The 18,176-nt window shown below is 40.7% G+C and overlaps 1 protein-coding gene across 13 annotated transcripts in view; it reads left to right on the top strand.

Annotated features, from left to right (window-relative positions):
- The window catches only part of EPB41L2 (erythrocyte membrane protein band 4.1 like 2), a 258,307-nt gene that overhangs the window by 107,033 nt on the left and 133,098 nt on the right, over positions 1–18,176 (top strand). For all 13 annotated transcript variants that reach the window (XM_088443090.1, XM_088443088.1, XM_088443086.1 and 10 more), the window contains exons 4-5: positions 9,623–9,727; positions 15,618–15,660. In XM_088443090.1, coding sequence (XP_088299216.1) covers positions 9,623–9,727; positions 15,618–15,660 — 148 coding nt within the window. The remainder of the gene's footprint in view (positions 1–9,622; positions 9,728–15,617; positions 15,661–18,176) is intronic.

The raw sequence follows: 18,176 nt of genomic DNA, 5'->3' as shown, positions 1-18,176 counted from the left end.
AACAATGGAACAAACATCCAGACTCAAAGTTCTTATGATTTGACTTCTCTATACTAATATAATGTTTTCTCACCTAGGCATTACATTTATGGCAGCTTTTGTTGGTGAGCGTGTAGATTTATTTCAGACATAGTGGAGTGTGTGTACTGTCTAACTCCGTCACCAAAGGGAATTCACTGTGCTATTGTAATTTTTTCCATCCTTGTCAGCTAAGCAAGAACACAATAGCTTTAGTGTCAGAAAGGCCTACACAGAAAAACCTGGCAATCTTTTACTGAAATAACACTGTCTTGTGAAGTCTGCTCAGAAGGGCAGGCTAAGCATTTACAGTAATGCAGGGTTTCGCTCCTGGCACACTGCAAAATATTTTCTAGTTTTGGGCGAGATATTAAATACCACAAATAACAAGACGGACATGTAGGATTCCTCAGGAGTCTAGATTGATTGCAGTATAGAGTGAATTGTTTCCAAAATGTATTGTTCATTTTATGTGAGTGTGTGAGGTTGTACTTCATCATTTGGCCAACAAAGCCATCTGTATGCCAGCGCTCTCCATGCTGCTTGTACTGCTTACACATGCCTTAAATATACTGCTTGAAGCTGTACAATAGAAGGAATAGTCAAACTCCTATAGGGGTTGGTAAGATATCCCGACGGTGACCAACCCGACTGTCACAATACCGGCAGTGGAATCCTGACGGTCAAAATGCAGACGAATTTTAGTGAATATTCTAACCCTAACCCACTCCTCTTGCGCCTAAACCTAGTACTCACTGCTGGGATTCGTCTGTATTTTGACTGAAATTCTTCTGCCAGTATTATGACCATCAGGATGGTCACCACCTGGATCCTGACTACATCCTCCTATAGATGTTTAATGTTACACCTATGAGCTCTTGTACTCATACATTTAAGTACAGTCCTGATGATTAGTATTTTGTGGAATCTCCTAATTAAACATGACACATGCCTATTTTGATATATGCTGTACACATCCACATCCTTATTGTCTTTAAGGGTGTTAATATTATACAAGTCATGTTGTCCCTGATACATTAATGCTGAAGAACCTAAGCCAGTGGTTCCCAAACTTTTTTGAATCCTGGCGTCCTAGAATATCAGCATTGTTTTCACGGCATCCCTATGCCAAAAGTTTTATAGAGAATTTTAGAAGAAAATATAGTGAAGTGAAGTAAATTGTGCTTACCTGTCATCCTTAGGTTCAGTTATGTGGTGGTGGACAGGTTTGTGCTTCTGTTTGTCCACATATTTACATTAAATTGACCATAAATTTAATTTGGTGCTGGACCACCAGCCTGAGGCACCCCTGCAAGTGTCCCGAGGCACCCCAGGACAGTTTGGGAATCACTGACCTAAGCCATAGTTGGCTGGTAATTACTTATATTGTCCTTGAACACATTATATGTGCTTGTTCTTGTACACACAGCTGTTGAAAAACAAAGCATGATAGACTAGTTAAACAGAATTTTCTATCAGAGCAGTTTGTGCATATGTTACAGTGCATTCATTAGCAACCCTCTTCTAGCTTCACGTCCGCAGTGACTACAGAGCTCTCACCTACATCCTGGTAACAGACTTCCTCCAATACACAAGGGCCTTAGGGCCAAATTCAATTCGCCGCGAAAAGTGCTGTCTGGCGAAAAGCGGAATCAATTTGCCTCATTCGCCTGTTATGACTCAACTTTTCTCTCCATGCTCTCCCCGCTTTTCGCCCCATTCAATTGTGAAACAGGTGAAAAAACGCGGATGGGCAAATGTTTTACATAGCGAAACTAGCGAAAAGGACCTTTTTTTTTTTTTTTTTTGGGGTGGGGGGGAGAAAATCAGTCTGTACCCCATAAAAAGCTTCCGTGACCCTGGGAATCAATATAGAATAGTAGTAGTAGCCCTAATAAAAGTTTTTAGTGAACTTATTTTGAGGCAAAGGGCTGTTATATGCATATTTGCATATGTGTGGAAAAATGATAGAAAGCAAAGTGCCAGGCCCCCCACTTTTTACCAATTTTCCTACACTTTTTCCGTTTTTGCCCCAAAAGTGACGTCATTTTTGGGGTGTTTTTTTTATTTTTTTATTTTAACGTTTTTTTGGTTTGATCAGTCATTAGGGGGGTGGGGGGGTGTGTCCAAAGGGTTCTGGATCAAGTCCCCACAGTTGCACCCCAAAATAGCGATTTTGCACTTTCAATTCGCCCGCCTGTATGTGGAGAAACTTTTTCGCCTCTTTTTCCATGTAAAGTTTTTGCATAAGCGAAAACGTCCTGGAATTGAATACGGAGAAAAGCAGAAAACAGGCGAAAAGCGCAAATCTGCAACATCTTTTCTCCAAACTGCACTTTTCGTGGCTAATTGAATTTGGCCCTTAGCCTGTTTTGGATGCAAAGTGGCTGGAAGTGCGCACGGCTTCTACCTTATGCTAATACAAGGATCTGTACAGCTTCAAGCATATAGTTGCACAGCTGTAACGGTCATCATTAGTATCTGTCAAACAGGTAATAGCACGGAACTCTGACTACAGGCCCACAATACTCCCATGGAATGGATCTCTTTAGTGTGTTTGCAAGGTAGCAGCACAGTTGACACCCAGAATTGCCTATTTCGGGCCCCAAGAGAACTGGCAGTGCAGAGTTTCAGTCAATGTATGTATACATGTTGTGGCGCATGCACAGTTTGCTAAAATTGAATAGAGCTCCCGATGCTATTCAATTGACAGTGCTGTTTGGGCTGGGGATGTGAGGAGAAATCTGACAAAAGTGCCTGGAGCGCAGCTGTTTGCCTGTATGTGTGCAGGCCTATGCTCGCGTATGCTAAGGTGCAGTGTCTGCTACCATTAAAGAGACACTGCTTCACCAAGTAAGCCCTCATTTCCATACCCTATGTTTCAAAAAAAATATATAAAAAAAAAATATATAGATAGATATCTCATATTGAGAGTCGAAAGCAACTGATTGCAAATGCAAATGTCACACCTAGAATCAACTCCAGACCTTTAACCTGCTTAATTGATAATGAAATAACGAGGGAATAGCCCACACCTGTCCATGAAATAGCGTTCGACTTGAAAGTCCCATTACTTTTGGCCATTTTAAAAGTGGGAGGCACATATAGAAACCGTTGTAATTCCTACACCGTTCACCTGATTTGGATGTAATTACCCTCAAATTAAATCTGAAAGTCTGCAGTTAAAGCACATCTTGTTTGTTTCATTTCAAAGCCATTGTGGTGGTGAATAGAGGCCAAAATATGAAAATTCTGTCAATGTCCCAATATTTATGCACCTGACTGTGTGTATGTGTGTGTGTATATATATGTGTGTGTGTATATATATGTGTGTGTGTGTATATAATATATATATATATATATATATATATATATATATATATATATATATATATATTATACTGAACGTATCCCGACCAGTTGTATGATATATAGATAGATATATATCTATATATCATACAACTGGTTGGATTACGTTCAGAATACCGGCGCCAACATCCCGCCCACCGGATTCCCTAAGGTAAATAGCGGGGTTAGAGTTAAGCACTAAGGGGGGGAGGGTTAGCTTTAGTGTGCGGGGAGGGGGATGTTAGGTTTAGGCACTAGGGGGGAGGTCAGGTTTAGGCACCGGGGAGGGTTAGGTTAGGATACTTACCTATAGATGTCGGGATGATAACCTAGTCGGGATGCCGAGCGCCGGAATCCTGAACGGCATCCTGTACCCAAACCCAACTGGTCCTCAGCTTCAAAGACTGTTATGGAACTGGATGTGTGTTATGGTTTGCTGGTGACTGTACGTACGTTACGGGGGGATTATTGGTAATGCATATCTGATATTGATGTGAAGGGGTTGTGTATGGGATGTGTGGATGCATGTTAGTATATTGCTGACAAGGCCTGATTACTGGCCTTTCATTTTATGTAATATAGGCATTTAGGCAAAAATTGGATCATCAACGTTGCCTTCTGCATTTGTGTGTTCTTGCAGTTACATCCACTTTTGCTTGGTTTCTAGAGCCATGCCTTCTCCGTAGCTGTAGCAATGTGTAGACAAGTCATAAAGCACTGGATTAGTAATGCTCAATTATTATTGTCCATTGCTGTTTTCCAAATGCCCAACTGGCTGTTGCTGCCCTAAGTCAGTACTAAAAACTGCACTCTCGGCACTAAATGGTAGTGATACAGGAAGCATATCTCATTCCTGAACCACCGTCATAACCTTTCTAAATTATGCTGCAAGATTATCTCCTCTCTGTTTAAACACAGCAGCTTATGAGTGGGGAGCCGCTGCCATTTATACGTATCCTGGCTGACTCTTGCTTACAGACCACAATGCTGGTTTGCGTACTGCAGTGGTCACATGACCGCCACACCAATTTTTTGGCTAAAAGGCTATTTGTAGTAGTGTTCCTATTGGGTTCCGTGGGTTTTTTAAAAGGTAAGGAGGGAAAGGTCTCATTGCTGGTGTTCTCTCTTGCTTCAGTGGTTACTACTGGTGCTCCTGGATTCAGATTGGTATTTCTATTTCTGTTATGACCTTGACTTTTCATTTTAACTACATTACCAGTGGTGGTATTTTTCATTTTTTTTGGTTTCTGTTGTAACATTTCTGTATATGTATAGACAATCAATTTATTATTTGGCTTATGTTATAGTTACGGTGATTCTTATTGTGAAAGAGGATTACCTTGGGTACTGTAATTCTTTACACTATCTGAGGTTGCCCTGCTGCAGAAACTCGCACGCATTATTATGTGTTTCATGGCCTGTTGCCAAGTACATTGGAATACTTTATTATACCTGGTTAGTGTTATGTTTATTCCTTACTATAACAACATTTTGTTATAGTTGCAGTCTGGTTGGATATGCAATATACAGCCCTTTAACCTCCTTAATCTTATATTGATCTATAGGTTGTGAGCTTACGAGCAGGTCTCACATATTTGCCTGTTTAATACCCAGTTTTGTTTTCTTACTGTGTTTGACTCCCAACTGTAAAATGCTACTGAATATTCTGGTACTATATAACTAAATGTTAATGTCTGGGAACAGGTCAAATGCTTTACAATAAATGCTTGCTGCATGTTTTGGCACAGCTAAAGTGTTTCCCATATGAGTCTATTGTACTTTTAGCACAGGTTGAATGACGTAGAACACAGCATGCAGTGTCCAAACCTGCTCTGAGTGATTGCTTGACTGCATGTACAGATGTGTCCTCCTACATCTAACCTCAATACGCGATATACCTGGCGTGAGTGAGCTACCAGGTCCTGTGCAACTCTGGTAGCATCGGGTGTCTTTTTTTGCTGAAAATGCATCTTAAGGTATTCACTACACGAGAGTGGAATGACTGTACAATTACAAAATTGTAATCGTTCAATTGTTCATCATCCTGTGCAGTTTATAATGTGCCCATACTGAACGTTATATCGCTCAGTGCAGGCACCCTCCCTCATCCCCGAACATGCACAACCTGAAGATCTCGTCAGGTAGGCCTGCATGTTCAGGTGATGACAAACGCTGACAACGACCAGCGGGAATGCGCATCGCTGGTCGTTGCTGGCATTTTATTGCACAATTAATGAACGATAACGATGTCATAATCGTTTAATCTCCAATTTTTCTCGTCTAGTGGAGACGCGCCATTATGGTGCGCATACACTGTCAGATCAGCTAACGATAGCGTTGTCTGATCGTCCTGCATGTGCTGGATAATCGATATTGATCATCCAGCACACCACCAAACCCCAAACAACTATAGTAACCTGGTCGATATCGACCAGGTTGGACTGCATGCACGGGCGATGGTCGTTATCGATCATCCGTACCCGCGCATTGTCAGTCATTTGGAGGTAAGAAGTGTCACATATTAATCGGCAGTCTCCTGGTGCATCCCACACGTGTCCTCTTACATCTAGCCTCCTTGTGCGTTAAACATCCCTTCTAGGCGCGCCAATGCCATGGCGTGACCCGGTAGTGCTAAGCGTCTTTTCGTGCAACTTTTTACCTTCATATGTGTCTTATTCGCACAGCAGCTTCTGCTGATTTAAATTATATGCAGAATGCCTATATTCTGGTTGCTACTGCGGCTGTATATTGCATGCTAAATGCTACATTACAGTCTCAGCGACTGAAAAACTGCAACATAGTGTTTCGCATGCAGATACACCAGCAGTCGCACACAAAACATAGGCATGCTGCATATCATTTAAATCAGCAGAAGCTGCTTGTGTTAATAGATAATAAGATGCTTTTGAAGGTGAAAAGTCACACGAAAAGATGCTCTGCACTACCGAGTCACACTGAGCTGCTGCGTTGTGTAGCTCGACTTATAGCGCACGGAGGATAGATGTATGTGGACACATCTGTAGCATTGTGATTTAGGCACATTTTTTTTTTTTAGCAAAAAAGCTGTTAGTAGCGTCTCCCGTGTCCAGGCACGCCGAGAGGGGCTGTTTGGCGTGACTGTAGGAAAGATGTGTAAGGACATATCTCGTGTGTGTGTGTGTGTGTGTGTGTATATATATATAACCATTTCATTTAATTTGTTTACACTAATTAAAAGTGATCTGCCATGGTTTTTTACTGTTTTGAGTTGATTACAAAATTTAGAATCAACTTTATTATTTGGATATTGCTTTATTGGTGTTATGACTTGATATATTGCCTCAATTTTTAACAAATATTTCACAAGCATTTCATCTATAATGTATCTAATTTAAAATTATCCCGAAGTTTTGAAATGTCTTTTGTAGTTTGAATAAATGTCTTGCCTTCTGTATTCATCAGTTTATTTTGAAAGTGTTTGATCAGTTGTGCCAAGCAGATGTTGCTGGTTGCGGAAGTTGCTCTGTAAATTAAGGCTTGACTGCTTTGTTCCTTTCTTTTTCTTTTCTTTGTTTTTTTTTTCCTTTTTTGTTACATGTACATAACATAAGTAGAGGTGGATGGTTTTTTAACTTTTTCTCAGTTTTTTTCACTAGACCTATATATAGATTGTGTTTTGCTTAATATTTTTGTTCATTTAAATGGTAAGAAAATTGCTATTGAGTGCCTAAAAATAACACTGTACAACAAATTAATAATTTTAATTTGTTTCTTTTCCAAAAAAGTCATACATTACTAATTTGAGGTCAAGAAAAACTAAATGTTTTCAGAATGTTTTTACTAGCTCTATTTTTTGAGCTACACTACTTGCTCTATACTGTATGTACATTAGTAATACCCCTTTCACATCGCCAAAATAACCTGCGTTATTCCCGGGTTGTTGCCGGGTCGACAAGATTTTAAAATGCACCAAAATGAATAACCCGGGTCGACCGACCCGGTATTTCAACCCGTGTTAAAAGAAGGGTTAAACAGGGGTCAGACCCGGGTTATTTGGCTCTTAAATGGTATAGACCCGGGATATTCGACCCGGGTCTGAGAAAATAGTGCTGATTGGCTTTTTCCTGACCAGCCTGCACACAGAGCACATGTCTCTGTATTTACATTACTGTCCTGCACTGCACACTTTGGGCCTGATTCAGACCCGGTCGCAAGCGCTGAGCGCTCGCAACCGGGTCGATGTTTGCCCGGTGCGCATGCGCGAGAACCGGCTAGCGACGGGCGCTCCATCGTTCCGGGTCTCGCACCAAAGGGGGCGAGCTGTCGATGGTGATTGACAGCTTGCCCCGTTTGGTGGGCGGGGAGGGGGAGTGGCTGGCCAAACAGAAGCGTTCCTGAAGGAACGCCTACCGTTCGGGGGCTGCCCCACTGACATCACTAGTGATGTCAGTGGTGAGCTTCCGGCTCTATTTAGAGCTGGAAGCTCACTGGGGTTTGCGGCCAACGAGACTTTACCGCAAGGATCTCGTCACAAGCCCGATGGTCGCGATGGTCACCCACAGCTATGCGAGTGGCCAGGAGGCCGAACAAAATAATAATGAAAAAAAATGCCCTGATTCAGAGCGAGCGCTCGTTCAGGGCGTCCGTCTCTGAATCAGGCCCTTTGCACACTTTGCATCTGTGACATGTGCTCTGTCAGCCATGATTGCTGTACTGCAAGCACTCCCCAGCCCCTCCTTTTTCTTTACTGAAAACGTCATCATAATTGTGAGCCAATAAAATCCTTTAAAAATTACATCACACTGTTTTAACATGTGCAACCCGGGTTGAGTTAAAAGGCACCAAATCTGCAATAACCCGGGTTATTATGGCGATGTGAAAGGCCCTGACCCGGGTTCAAAACCCGGGTTCAAAACCCGGGTCCGACCCGGGTTTGCGATGTGAAAGGGGTATAATATAGTCATAGTGAAAAGCTATTTTAAAATAATCTGATATTTTCTTGATAGAAAATAAATAACAGTTTTAATTCAGTCAATCACAAATAAGAACACAAAACGAAACAAACACACAGCATACGAAAGTACTATCTAATATAGTGGCCTATTCATGGGGGTGCTTTCTCTTTGCTTGTCGCTTGTACTTCTCTTCTGAGGCATCTCTTGTCACTGTCCAACAGTAGTGATTCACCTACCCTGATATCTTTGTTCCATTGCTGAAATGTCTTGGTGGAATCGCTCACTATGCTTGTCACTCAGTGCACCACAGTTATCTTGTGTGGGTAATCCCGTGAATCGCATATATTTGAATAGGGGAGGGTACAAATAACTGATTCATTTAATTGGGTCATTAGGCCCCGCCCCCTTCGTGTGGAACGCAGATTGCTGGTAAGATTCTCTCCATTCTGCCCACTTCACTAGGAATACCCCTACATCGTCATAAATGGGCTATATCTCGGAACTCAGAGCTAACAGAGTTTTAAATGTCATATTCATTCTTTGCATGCTGAAATCAATTAGCTTTAACTATTTTCACATCGGAAACATTTTCATTGTTGTGCAGTGTTATTACTGAAATATACATATGCAGCTTTGTTAGTAGCATGAGACTTGCTCATTCACATTTCTGTCCTTGAACACTGTATTTTTTAAAAGTCGCTCAGACATCAATTGCAATGTAGTTTATAATTTTGATTTAATTGTAATCTGTTGAGAGGCATTTTAGGTATGTTTTACTAGCGTTGAGTTGTGCTGGGGGCTTTATCACTTTATTTACCATGAGTTTCAACTTCTGTTGTACCTTCAAACTTTTTTACTGGTGCTGGCAATGATGTATTTAGACTTTTTTTTTTTTTTTTTTTAATAAAGACAATTTGTTTTAATTAGCTGTTAAGTTCTCAGAACATAACTAACATGAATGAGGGTTTAACACTTGAATGGCATTTTCAGGCAAAACATTTTTAAAAGAAGATTCTCAAAGAGTACTGTTGTTAATGTGGGTCGATTCAATTAGCCATGAGGAGAGTGAGTTGGCGTTGCAACCCCATGAAAACACTGGCAACTGCACCTCCTCACGTTCCCCCTCATGGCCCGATCTGGCCCCAGACTCACAAAAATAAACGTGTCCGGACCTACCAGAAGTGCGACTAATAGCCTCACTTACTCTCGTGGGACAAGTCTAATTGGGTCAACCCCTTATTATTTTGTGTTTCAGTGAAGTGAACAGCATTAAATTATGCATTAAAAACAATAATTGATATGTTGTATCTTTTTCTCTTTAGAAACGTGCAAGAGGACAGACGTTGTTTCTCAAGGTCTGTGAGCATCTCAACCTTCTGGAAACCGATTATTTTGGACTTCTCTATCGTGACAATTCTGATCAGAAGGTACTCTGAACTTTCACTCTCCATATACAATAGAAATAGATATGTTTGCCAAAGAAAGTAACCATTTCATGTATATACAAGCTACATTTCTCTCTTCTGCACTTTAGGCCTGATTCAGGTTGGATTGCAAGTGCGATCGCTGCTGTGAATACGCACACAGTCTCACTGCGAAGATATGCTATGCTAATACTATGCTGACACATAAGGACGCCCACCTTACCTTACACACATCCATAATACTTAGCAAGAGTGTTAAACCAACGGTAACATAGAGTACCATCGCAGCCTCAAGCACACTTGAACAAGGTCAGACCTTACTCAGAAGTTGCTAACCTTCTGGTATGCAGTGAAAGCTCAGGCTGCATATGGCTTCACAGTGGCTAATTTATGCACGCCCCTGTAACGGTGTTCAAACCTCCTGGCACGCCTGCGTTTCTCCGACCACCCCCCGACAACAAACCCAAACTGTACTTCCTGTCAATCAATCTGTGATGGGTCTGTGTAGAGAATGCTGCAGTTAATGTCCATTTTCCCTGGCTTTTATGGATTATGTAGATTTACTGTCCCTGAATGAATACTTAATAAAGCTCTCCTATAGGGGTCTATTTACTAAGCAGTGTTAGGGGAAGTGAAAAGGGAAAAGTGATAAGGTGCCAGCCAATCAGCTCCCAACTGTCATTATTCAACACAGCCTGTGAGATGGCAGTTAGGAGCTGATTGGCTGGCACCTTATCACTTTTCACTCTTCACTTTTCACTTCTCCTAACACTGCTTAATAAATAGACCCCATAGTGTCTGTGTGTGTCTAAGCATGCATTTTGTAGTTACCCAAACGCTACATACTAAATGCAACTTTGGTAGTGATAAGAGAAATATATTAACTTTGGCACTGCCCTGGACATCTGAAAAACAGGGTGGCACACAAGTTTAAGATTTGTGAACTCCCCTTGTAAATCATATGTTTAATTTAAGGTACGGTATCAATATCAAATGTCATATACAGCAACAACTAATAAAAGAGGTACAAACTTTTTTTTTTTAAATACATTTGTTATAGAATAATTTTCCCAATCCTAAATTAGTAGCATGCTTCAAGGTGTTTGTATAGAATACTTTTATAACTACAAACACCTGGATATACTATACTAAATTGCTTTGTGGGCTGGAAATCTCGGATAATCACTTCATTGTGTCCGATTCATCTAGATACTAATGGTTTTGTTTTTCGAATATATATATATATACTGTATATTTTTTATTTATTCCTTCTGACTTTTACCTGTTCCTACATACAATATTTTTTGAAGGGTCTTTCCACTGTAATAAGAATTTCTCTAACACTGGTTCAGAGCCTGCAAAACAGTGCAAACTGTGATTGCAGAGGTCATTCACTCTCTGTAAATGCTGGGGGACCCTGCTAAGTTTAGCAAATGTAATTTCTTTAATTCCCTTTGATGGGGAGGGGGCGGGGGGGGTTAGGGAGCGGAGTGTGCAAAATGCATGGATAAGTTGAAATAGTGAATCTGCCTTTAACTTCCACTCCTTCATCTTAATCTATTCTTGATGTTTATTTTTCCTCCGGGAAGCCCTGAGTTTGTTCATATTTGAATGTAACACATTTAAATGCTTCAATAGTTTTCCCTGCAAGAGGCTGTAGTAATCTCTTACATGTTATATAGTGTATGTAGCCTTATTATGCAATGTAGATTGCTATGGTATTTTTTAGTTTTCATTTATTCCTGTTCTTTACTAGTTACATTAAAACAATAAAATGTGTTCTTATGTTGCCACCATTTATCTCTGCTTCAGTTTTTCCTGTTAGGGTTGTTGCCATTCTAGATAGAAATGCCCCACTTCTGTGACCTTCACCCACTGTGGTGCTGAATGCTGAATGAGGTGTCTCACTTGTCCCAGTGCAGTCAGTACAGTGACCCATTTATGAGCCAGCTGTTGTGCTGGATTGCAGCTGCGGAGCGGGTGAGCTGAATGCCAGGCACTCTTGTGTGTTTTTAAACCATGGAGGCCTCCAGACACAATGGTAAAATGACCAGAAGATGGGGATCCCAGCAACCCTTGACATCAGTATTCTGTGCAGCTGATAGATGCAGCTTTGAGTTAAATTAAACAGGCATTTGGAGATGTTATTTTTAGACTACAGAATTGTGGTGTCTGGTTATGGCACTCATTGGGGTTTGATTTTGTGTGTGATGAATGGAGTATGTCCTTATAATGAAGAATTATTTGACGTATTTGCGCACAAATGCAAAATGAACGGTAGCATCAGTATATTATTACTGAGCAGCTACTATACAAGTTTATACAATGTTTTTAAAACATCATAGATTATACATCACTTTACTGTTGGCAAATAACTTTTGTATGTGCTCATGCAAACTTTAACACTGACAAACAGCTGTGACAGTAGCAAATATTCTTTTTGAGATGTGCATTACGGGGGAATTCAGTTGTTTCTCATGTCCGTAGCTCCCATCTAAAGTGATTGGGAGCTATTCAGTTGTTTTGGGCACCTATCACTTATCAGCCCAAAGTAGGAATTTTGGGTGTGAGAACGGGGCTGGTTCTGCAAACAATTTAATCTCCCACTAATAGTTTCCAAACACTTATTTTTTTTTCACAGTAGACCCATGTATTTCAGTAAAAATATAAAGTTCCTGATGAGTCATAATGGTCCAGAAAAACAATTTATGTTGTTATGGCAGCATACTGTATATCTAATAGTTTGACTGTTTTTGCTGTGTTTAGCAAGTTCCCCCTAATTTTTTTTGTTGCCTTACCACTAATGCTTACAAGTCTGCTTACTTCAGACATACTTTTATTTATTTATTTTTGTATTTTTTTAAGTGGTGTAGGACAAGGAACTCTACAAAAATTTGTATGTTCTAAATATTTCCTACTGCTGAACACACATTGGCACGAAAAGACACCCTCACTATGTCCGTATTGTGGGCCTGATTCAGACCCGCTCGCAAGCGGGTTGATGGCCGGGCAGTGCGCACGCGTGAGCCCCGGAGTGAGCGGGAAATCACTCGCTCCGAGGCTCGCAACAAAACGGGCGGCTGACTATGTTAATCGACCGCTCGCCCCTTTATGTAGGCTGGGAGGTGGCTGGCCAAGTGGAGGAGTTCCCGAAGGAACGCCTGCCGTTTGGGGGCGGCCCTACTGACATCACGAGTGATGTCAGTAGTTGAGCTTCCTGCTTTATTAGAGTAGGAAACTCACTGGGGCTTGCGGGAACGAGACCCTACCACAAGGGTCTCGTCGCAAGTCCGATGGTCGCGACCATCACCTGGCCGATCCTGGCCAGCTTAGCGAGCGGCCAGGAGGCCGGCACCAAAGAGCGTGCGAGCGCACTGAAAGAGCGTCCGGCTCTGAATCAGGCCCTGTGTCCGTATTGTGGAAGTTTACTGTAGGACAGGATTTAGCACTCGGGTTTGCCCTCATCTTCACACAGATTAGATAGGTAACGGTTTTGGGAGTAATGTAACCAAACACACATACACGCCTATTTCTGCTACTATCTTCTGAAAGAGGGCAATAGGACTGAAAACAATTACACATTTGTGCCCAATGATGCACCGTTTGCTCTTTGTTAGTTATCCATTAACAAATTAGTTTTCCAAGGGTTAACAAAGACTGTCCCAGCATGCAGAGTATTTTTGATTCAATTAAGTCCCCAGATCTTAAAACAATGACATTATTATATATATATATATATATATATATATATATATATATATATATATATATATATATATATAAATAAATATATAGCACTAATCCACGGCACTCACCATTTCTAGTTTTGGGGTGCAACTTGGTATGTGACCACATTGTTTAAATAGAAATCATAGGGGCCTCTGCACTCACCATAATAACTAATAATAATAATAAACAGTGGGATTTTAGTTCATGAATTGATCAATGCATTTAAGCTTGCAGCCCATCGTCACGGGACCCCACTTTACTGCAAGTCCCTACTCTATTGCTCAGAATTATAACATGGACATAGCCATCACATTAGTGTTAAACTCAGGGTATGCTATCAAGGTTTAAAGCTCACAGCAACTTTGCTTTTAAATGTGAGACAGTTACCAAGCACACCTGTTACAAAGCACCTAGGAAAACAGCTGACACAAGTTAATTAAACTAGTGCAGAGCCCCTCTGTATTATATATACATACATACTGTATATAAACATTTTAGATGCAGGGAATACATTTTGGTGTCTTTTCTTATTGTATTACTTTTTTCTGATACCTCAGAGACCTAACTTTCCCAGCAATACATTTGGGGATAACCACCTGCACAAAATAGCATTAATAGGCTCCATTACATAAAATGAGATTAATGTAAAGTCTCTGGTTATGCTTCAGGCATTATATGAATTTCTTGTATTTGCACTGCAGTTGGCTCCCCAATATACCAAATCATGAAATATGGAGAAATGTGCTTTTGAAGGTTCATATTTTCTTTTGTTAACTATATAAAGTAATTGTGTTTTATTTACACTGTGTCACATATTTGTTAATTCTATCATTACAAACTAGTGGGAAATTGATTTAGAATTGAACTACTTGTTTCCTTTTAAATGGCTAGTTATGGCAGCAGGACAAATGGGGTTTATTAACTCTTGTTGATATTGTAACTTTCTAATGTTTGTTTTCTCAAGCCTGAGGTTTTTTTTTTGTTTTTTTTAGATTTGTTGGTAGAAGGCTAAAAAAAATACTTCTATTACTGTTTGTTCCCTGTTGTAAAATGCAACGGATTATGCTGACATTTTATTTATTAACATTTTCTTATAATCTATGTTGGGGAGGGGGGATAATTGATAGACGTAGGTGTTGAAAAGGAATAGTTTATTACTGGATATATGTTTAATATTTATTATATTCTTTAATTTGACTTTTTAATGACAGAACTATGAATACATGCAATGATTTTCTACATTGATTTGTCTCTTGCTTCAGAATGCCTACTGGCATTTAAACCCATTTACGAGAGTTTCTGGGAGGTTGTCCCAAGGTGTATATCGCATTTAAAGATGACGGGGAAAAACAAAACGCTAGTTTTAAACTACACTGCTGGTAAAAAGTTTTAGAACGCCCTCATTTTACCAGTTTTAATTTGTGTTAATTTGTAGCACATTTCCAAACAAAGCTATATTATTTAATTGTGCTTCAATTGTTGCACTTCCTTTGATACCTCCAGCAGGAGAACGGAGAATTTCAGTTCAAGGGGTTAATCCAATTGTACGCAATGTACTTGCGAGTCATCGCAACAACAGCCACAATTGATGGCAGCCCCGATTTTCATAAAAGTGCTCGCAGCCCCATAGGGCTCCGGGCAAAATTAAGCAAATTCAGGCTCGGAGCAGGCTGTGAAGGGTGCGAGGCGCGGTGCTGTTGCCCGCGTTTTAATGCTGTTGCAATGGCAACTCGCACTCTTCGTGTGGAATAGGATTGACCCCTTAGTAAGTTACACATGGCAGAGTTCCTTAACATCAGACCCCTGTACTGTTCTATTTAGGTGGTACATAGTTTTACATTTCATGGATTTCTAAGTGGAGTAGTCCTTTAACACAAATACATTAGTGTGTACATAATGTCACAACGATTTTTGACCAAACATAGTTTTTCTGGTATCCAAGGGCAGCTAAAACATTACATTTCACTATCCTCTGCAGAGTATTTTTTAAGAGGAATTCTAAATTTATACTTTAAAGCTATTTTTTTATTATGCACACCTACATTTTTCTTGTAGACTGTTAATATTAAGAACAATAAAGAAACTACAGTTTGCAGATTTGTACTGAATAAAACAAGCTCTGTTGATAAGTCATCCAATATCTTTGCTCTATTTTCAATTTCAGAACTGGCTGGATCCTGCAAAGGAAATAAAAAGGCAAATTAGAAGTAAGTACTTCCTCTCTCTGCTTATCTGTATCCCTAAAGGCCTATGCAGCTTGTTCTGTTGTGATTTTAATTATTAACCAAGGAACAGTTTCAGTTTAAATAGTATGTTGGTATTTTATTTTCTCAGCAGCAAAATGTATTAACAGATTTGCTTTATCATAAAATCCAAAGACATACAAGTATATTAAACAAGTACTTACCTATTTAGATGCTGGAATATACTATTAAAGGGAATTTTTCAGTTGCCAGATTTAAGATTATAGTTTTCAAATATTTTTTATAAATAGCCTATTTGCTATCTGATAATGACTATAATACTGTAACAAGCATATCCAATATTTCGCCCTGTCTTTTCCATTTAAATATCAATAAGGGGTACGAATGTAGGATCGATCTCCTATTACATTCATCACTTAAAAGTAAATTTTTTTTTTTTTGGTTTAGAAAGATTAATTGATCTGTGGTAATATTTTGTTCACCAATACCACAGTAGACTCATAGTTATAATTGTATATGTGGAAAATTATGCCTTCTTGGCTTTTAGGTGCATTCATAATAAAAGTTATGTTTTAAATAATCATTTCTTTTTTGGTATTTAAATAAGAGTGCCCCCACAAAGGAGTTTTTTCTGTTTTCCTGCTATACAGGATAACATTTGGTGGTTCATATGTCTAGTTACTACTCCAGGGGAGCACCACCAACCAGGCTATAAGAAAGCGGTTCTCCTCTTATACTAATTTACATGTTGGTCTCTATATCTATGCACTATAATCTTTTTCCTATGCAGAATCTTCCTGTTTTGTACACTGAGTGTTTAGGCCTGAAGTGGTCACTAAACCCAATCAATATCCGTTTGTGATCTCCGACTTTGGTGGGGCCTGGCAGAAAATATGTATTGTTTGTTATATAGTACACACCCAGGGCCGGACTGGCAGTTCTGGCAAATGCCGGCCAGATGGGCTGGCCGTGCCTCCGAGGGAGAGCCCGGGTCTGTCTGAACTTGGGCAATCATCTGCAGCCCTTGAGACACAGCGCCACCTTCGTTATAAGCTGGCTACGGTTGCGAGCCAATCAGTAGCGCCTGCCAATCCTCGAGCTCTGATTGGCTCGCGACCGGCTCCAGAGTTGAATGATGGTGGCGCTCTCTCCATGGCTGCATGTTGGTGAGCTGGCGGCCTGGCACCTGCTGATCTGGCGCACGGGGAGAGGACAGAGGCTGCTGGGCTCACAAAGGGAGAGTTTAGAGGCTGCTGGAGGGGAGGGGGGGTGTGGTGGCATAATTTGTAATGTGGTTACTTTACGGGATAATGTTATAGGGGGCATTACTGTGTGTAGCATAATGTGTTATAAGGGACACTACTGTGTGGCATAATGTGTATAAAGAATACTACTGTGTGGCATAACATGAATGGGTTTTGTGTGGCATAATTTGCTTGGCTCTGTTTGGCATATGACTAGGCTTTGTGTGCAATAACTTGAATGGCCTCTACTGTGTGGCATAATGTGAATGGGCTCTACTGTGTGGCATAACGTGAATAAGGGGCACTGCTGTGCAGTGTAATGTGACTAAGGGACACTACTGTGCGCCCCTTCCCAGCGAGACCACACCGGGTTGTTTTTTTTTCGCCGGCACCAATTTTTTTAATGTACACAATCATCCAACGTGTAGTTACAGCTCTGCTTTGGTGTGCTCAGCTGTGTCCTCTGTGTTCAGCACCCCTGTCCTAAAAAAATCCTACAGTGAACACTATCTAAACCTCTACAACTTCTAAGCTAGACCACAGAAAAAAAAGATTCCCTCCAGCACACTGCAGCAATATTATCAAAAATACTTGAATCCTACATGATAATAGAAATTCAAAGGTATTGGTTGCATACATTTGCAAATATATGATTAAGCGCCGGGCCAGCGTCAAGGCTCCTCTATACTGGCGTCCCTAACATTAAGGGGTTCACGTCCGAGATGCAGGGAAGCCCAAAAGGATCCAGCCAAGGACCCTCCCAGGGCATCACACGAAAAATGGCAGAAAGATGATAGTGAAGTGTAAAGATAATCAATAATTGTAATTATAATAAGAATAAAAATTACATAAATAATAAACAAACAAATAGAAAGGTGAGGAAAAAACATCTATGTGCATTAAGTGGTGATGCCCTGAAAAAGGCCCAGCCAGAGCCACTCTGGAGGCCCCATGCCCACACGTTCACCCCAAAATAATTATTGCTACAAAATAGTAGCACCCACTGTGGGTCATATAATTACAATAAATGTGCTGCAAAATAACATATTAGTGTTCCCTCTAGCTCCGGCGTGAGTCAGGGCGCCGGAGCTAGAGAGGGCATGCCCGTGCGCGAGTGCGACTGAGAAGGGGGCGTGGTCATCGAAAAGGGGGCGTCTCTATAAGACGCGTCCCCTCTTCGTCACTCTTGGGGGCGTGCCCTGCACTTACGGACACACCGGGCAGCCCCCAAGCCCTGCAGACAGGGAGAATAGATGCGCCTCTATTCTCCGGCGG

The sequence above is a fragment of the Taudactylus pleione genome, unplaced genomic scaffold (assembly GCF_031769625.1).
Source record: "Taudactylus pleione unplaced genomic scaffold, aTauple2 ptg000326l, whole genome shotgun sequence".
Lineage (NCBI taxonomy): Eukaryota > Metazoa > Chordata > Amphibia > Anura > Myobatrachidae > Taudactylus > Taudactylus pleione.
The sequence above is the reverse complement of the archived record's forward strand: the minus strand, read 5'-3'. Positions and strand labels throughout refer to the sequence as shown.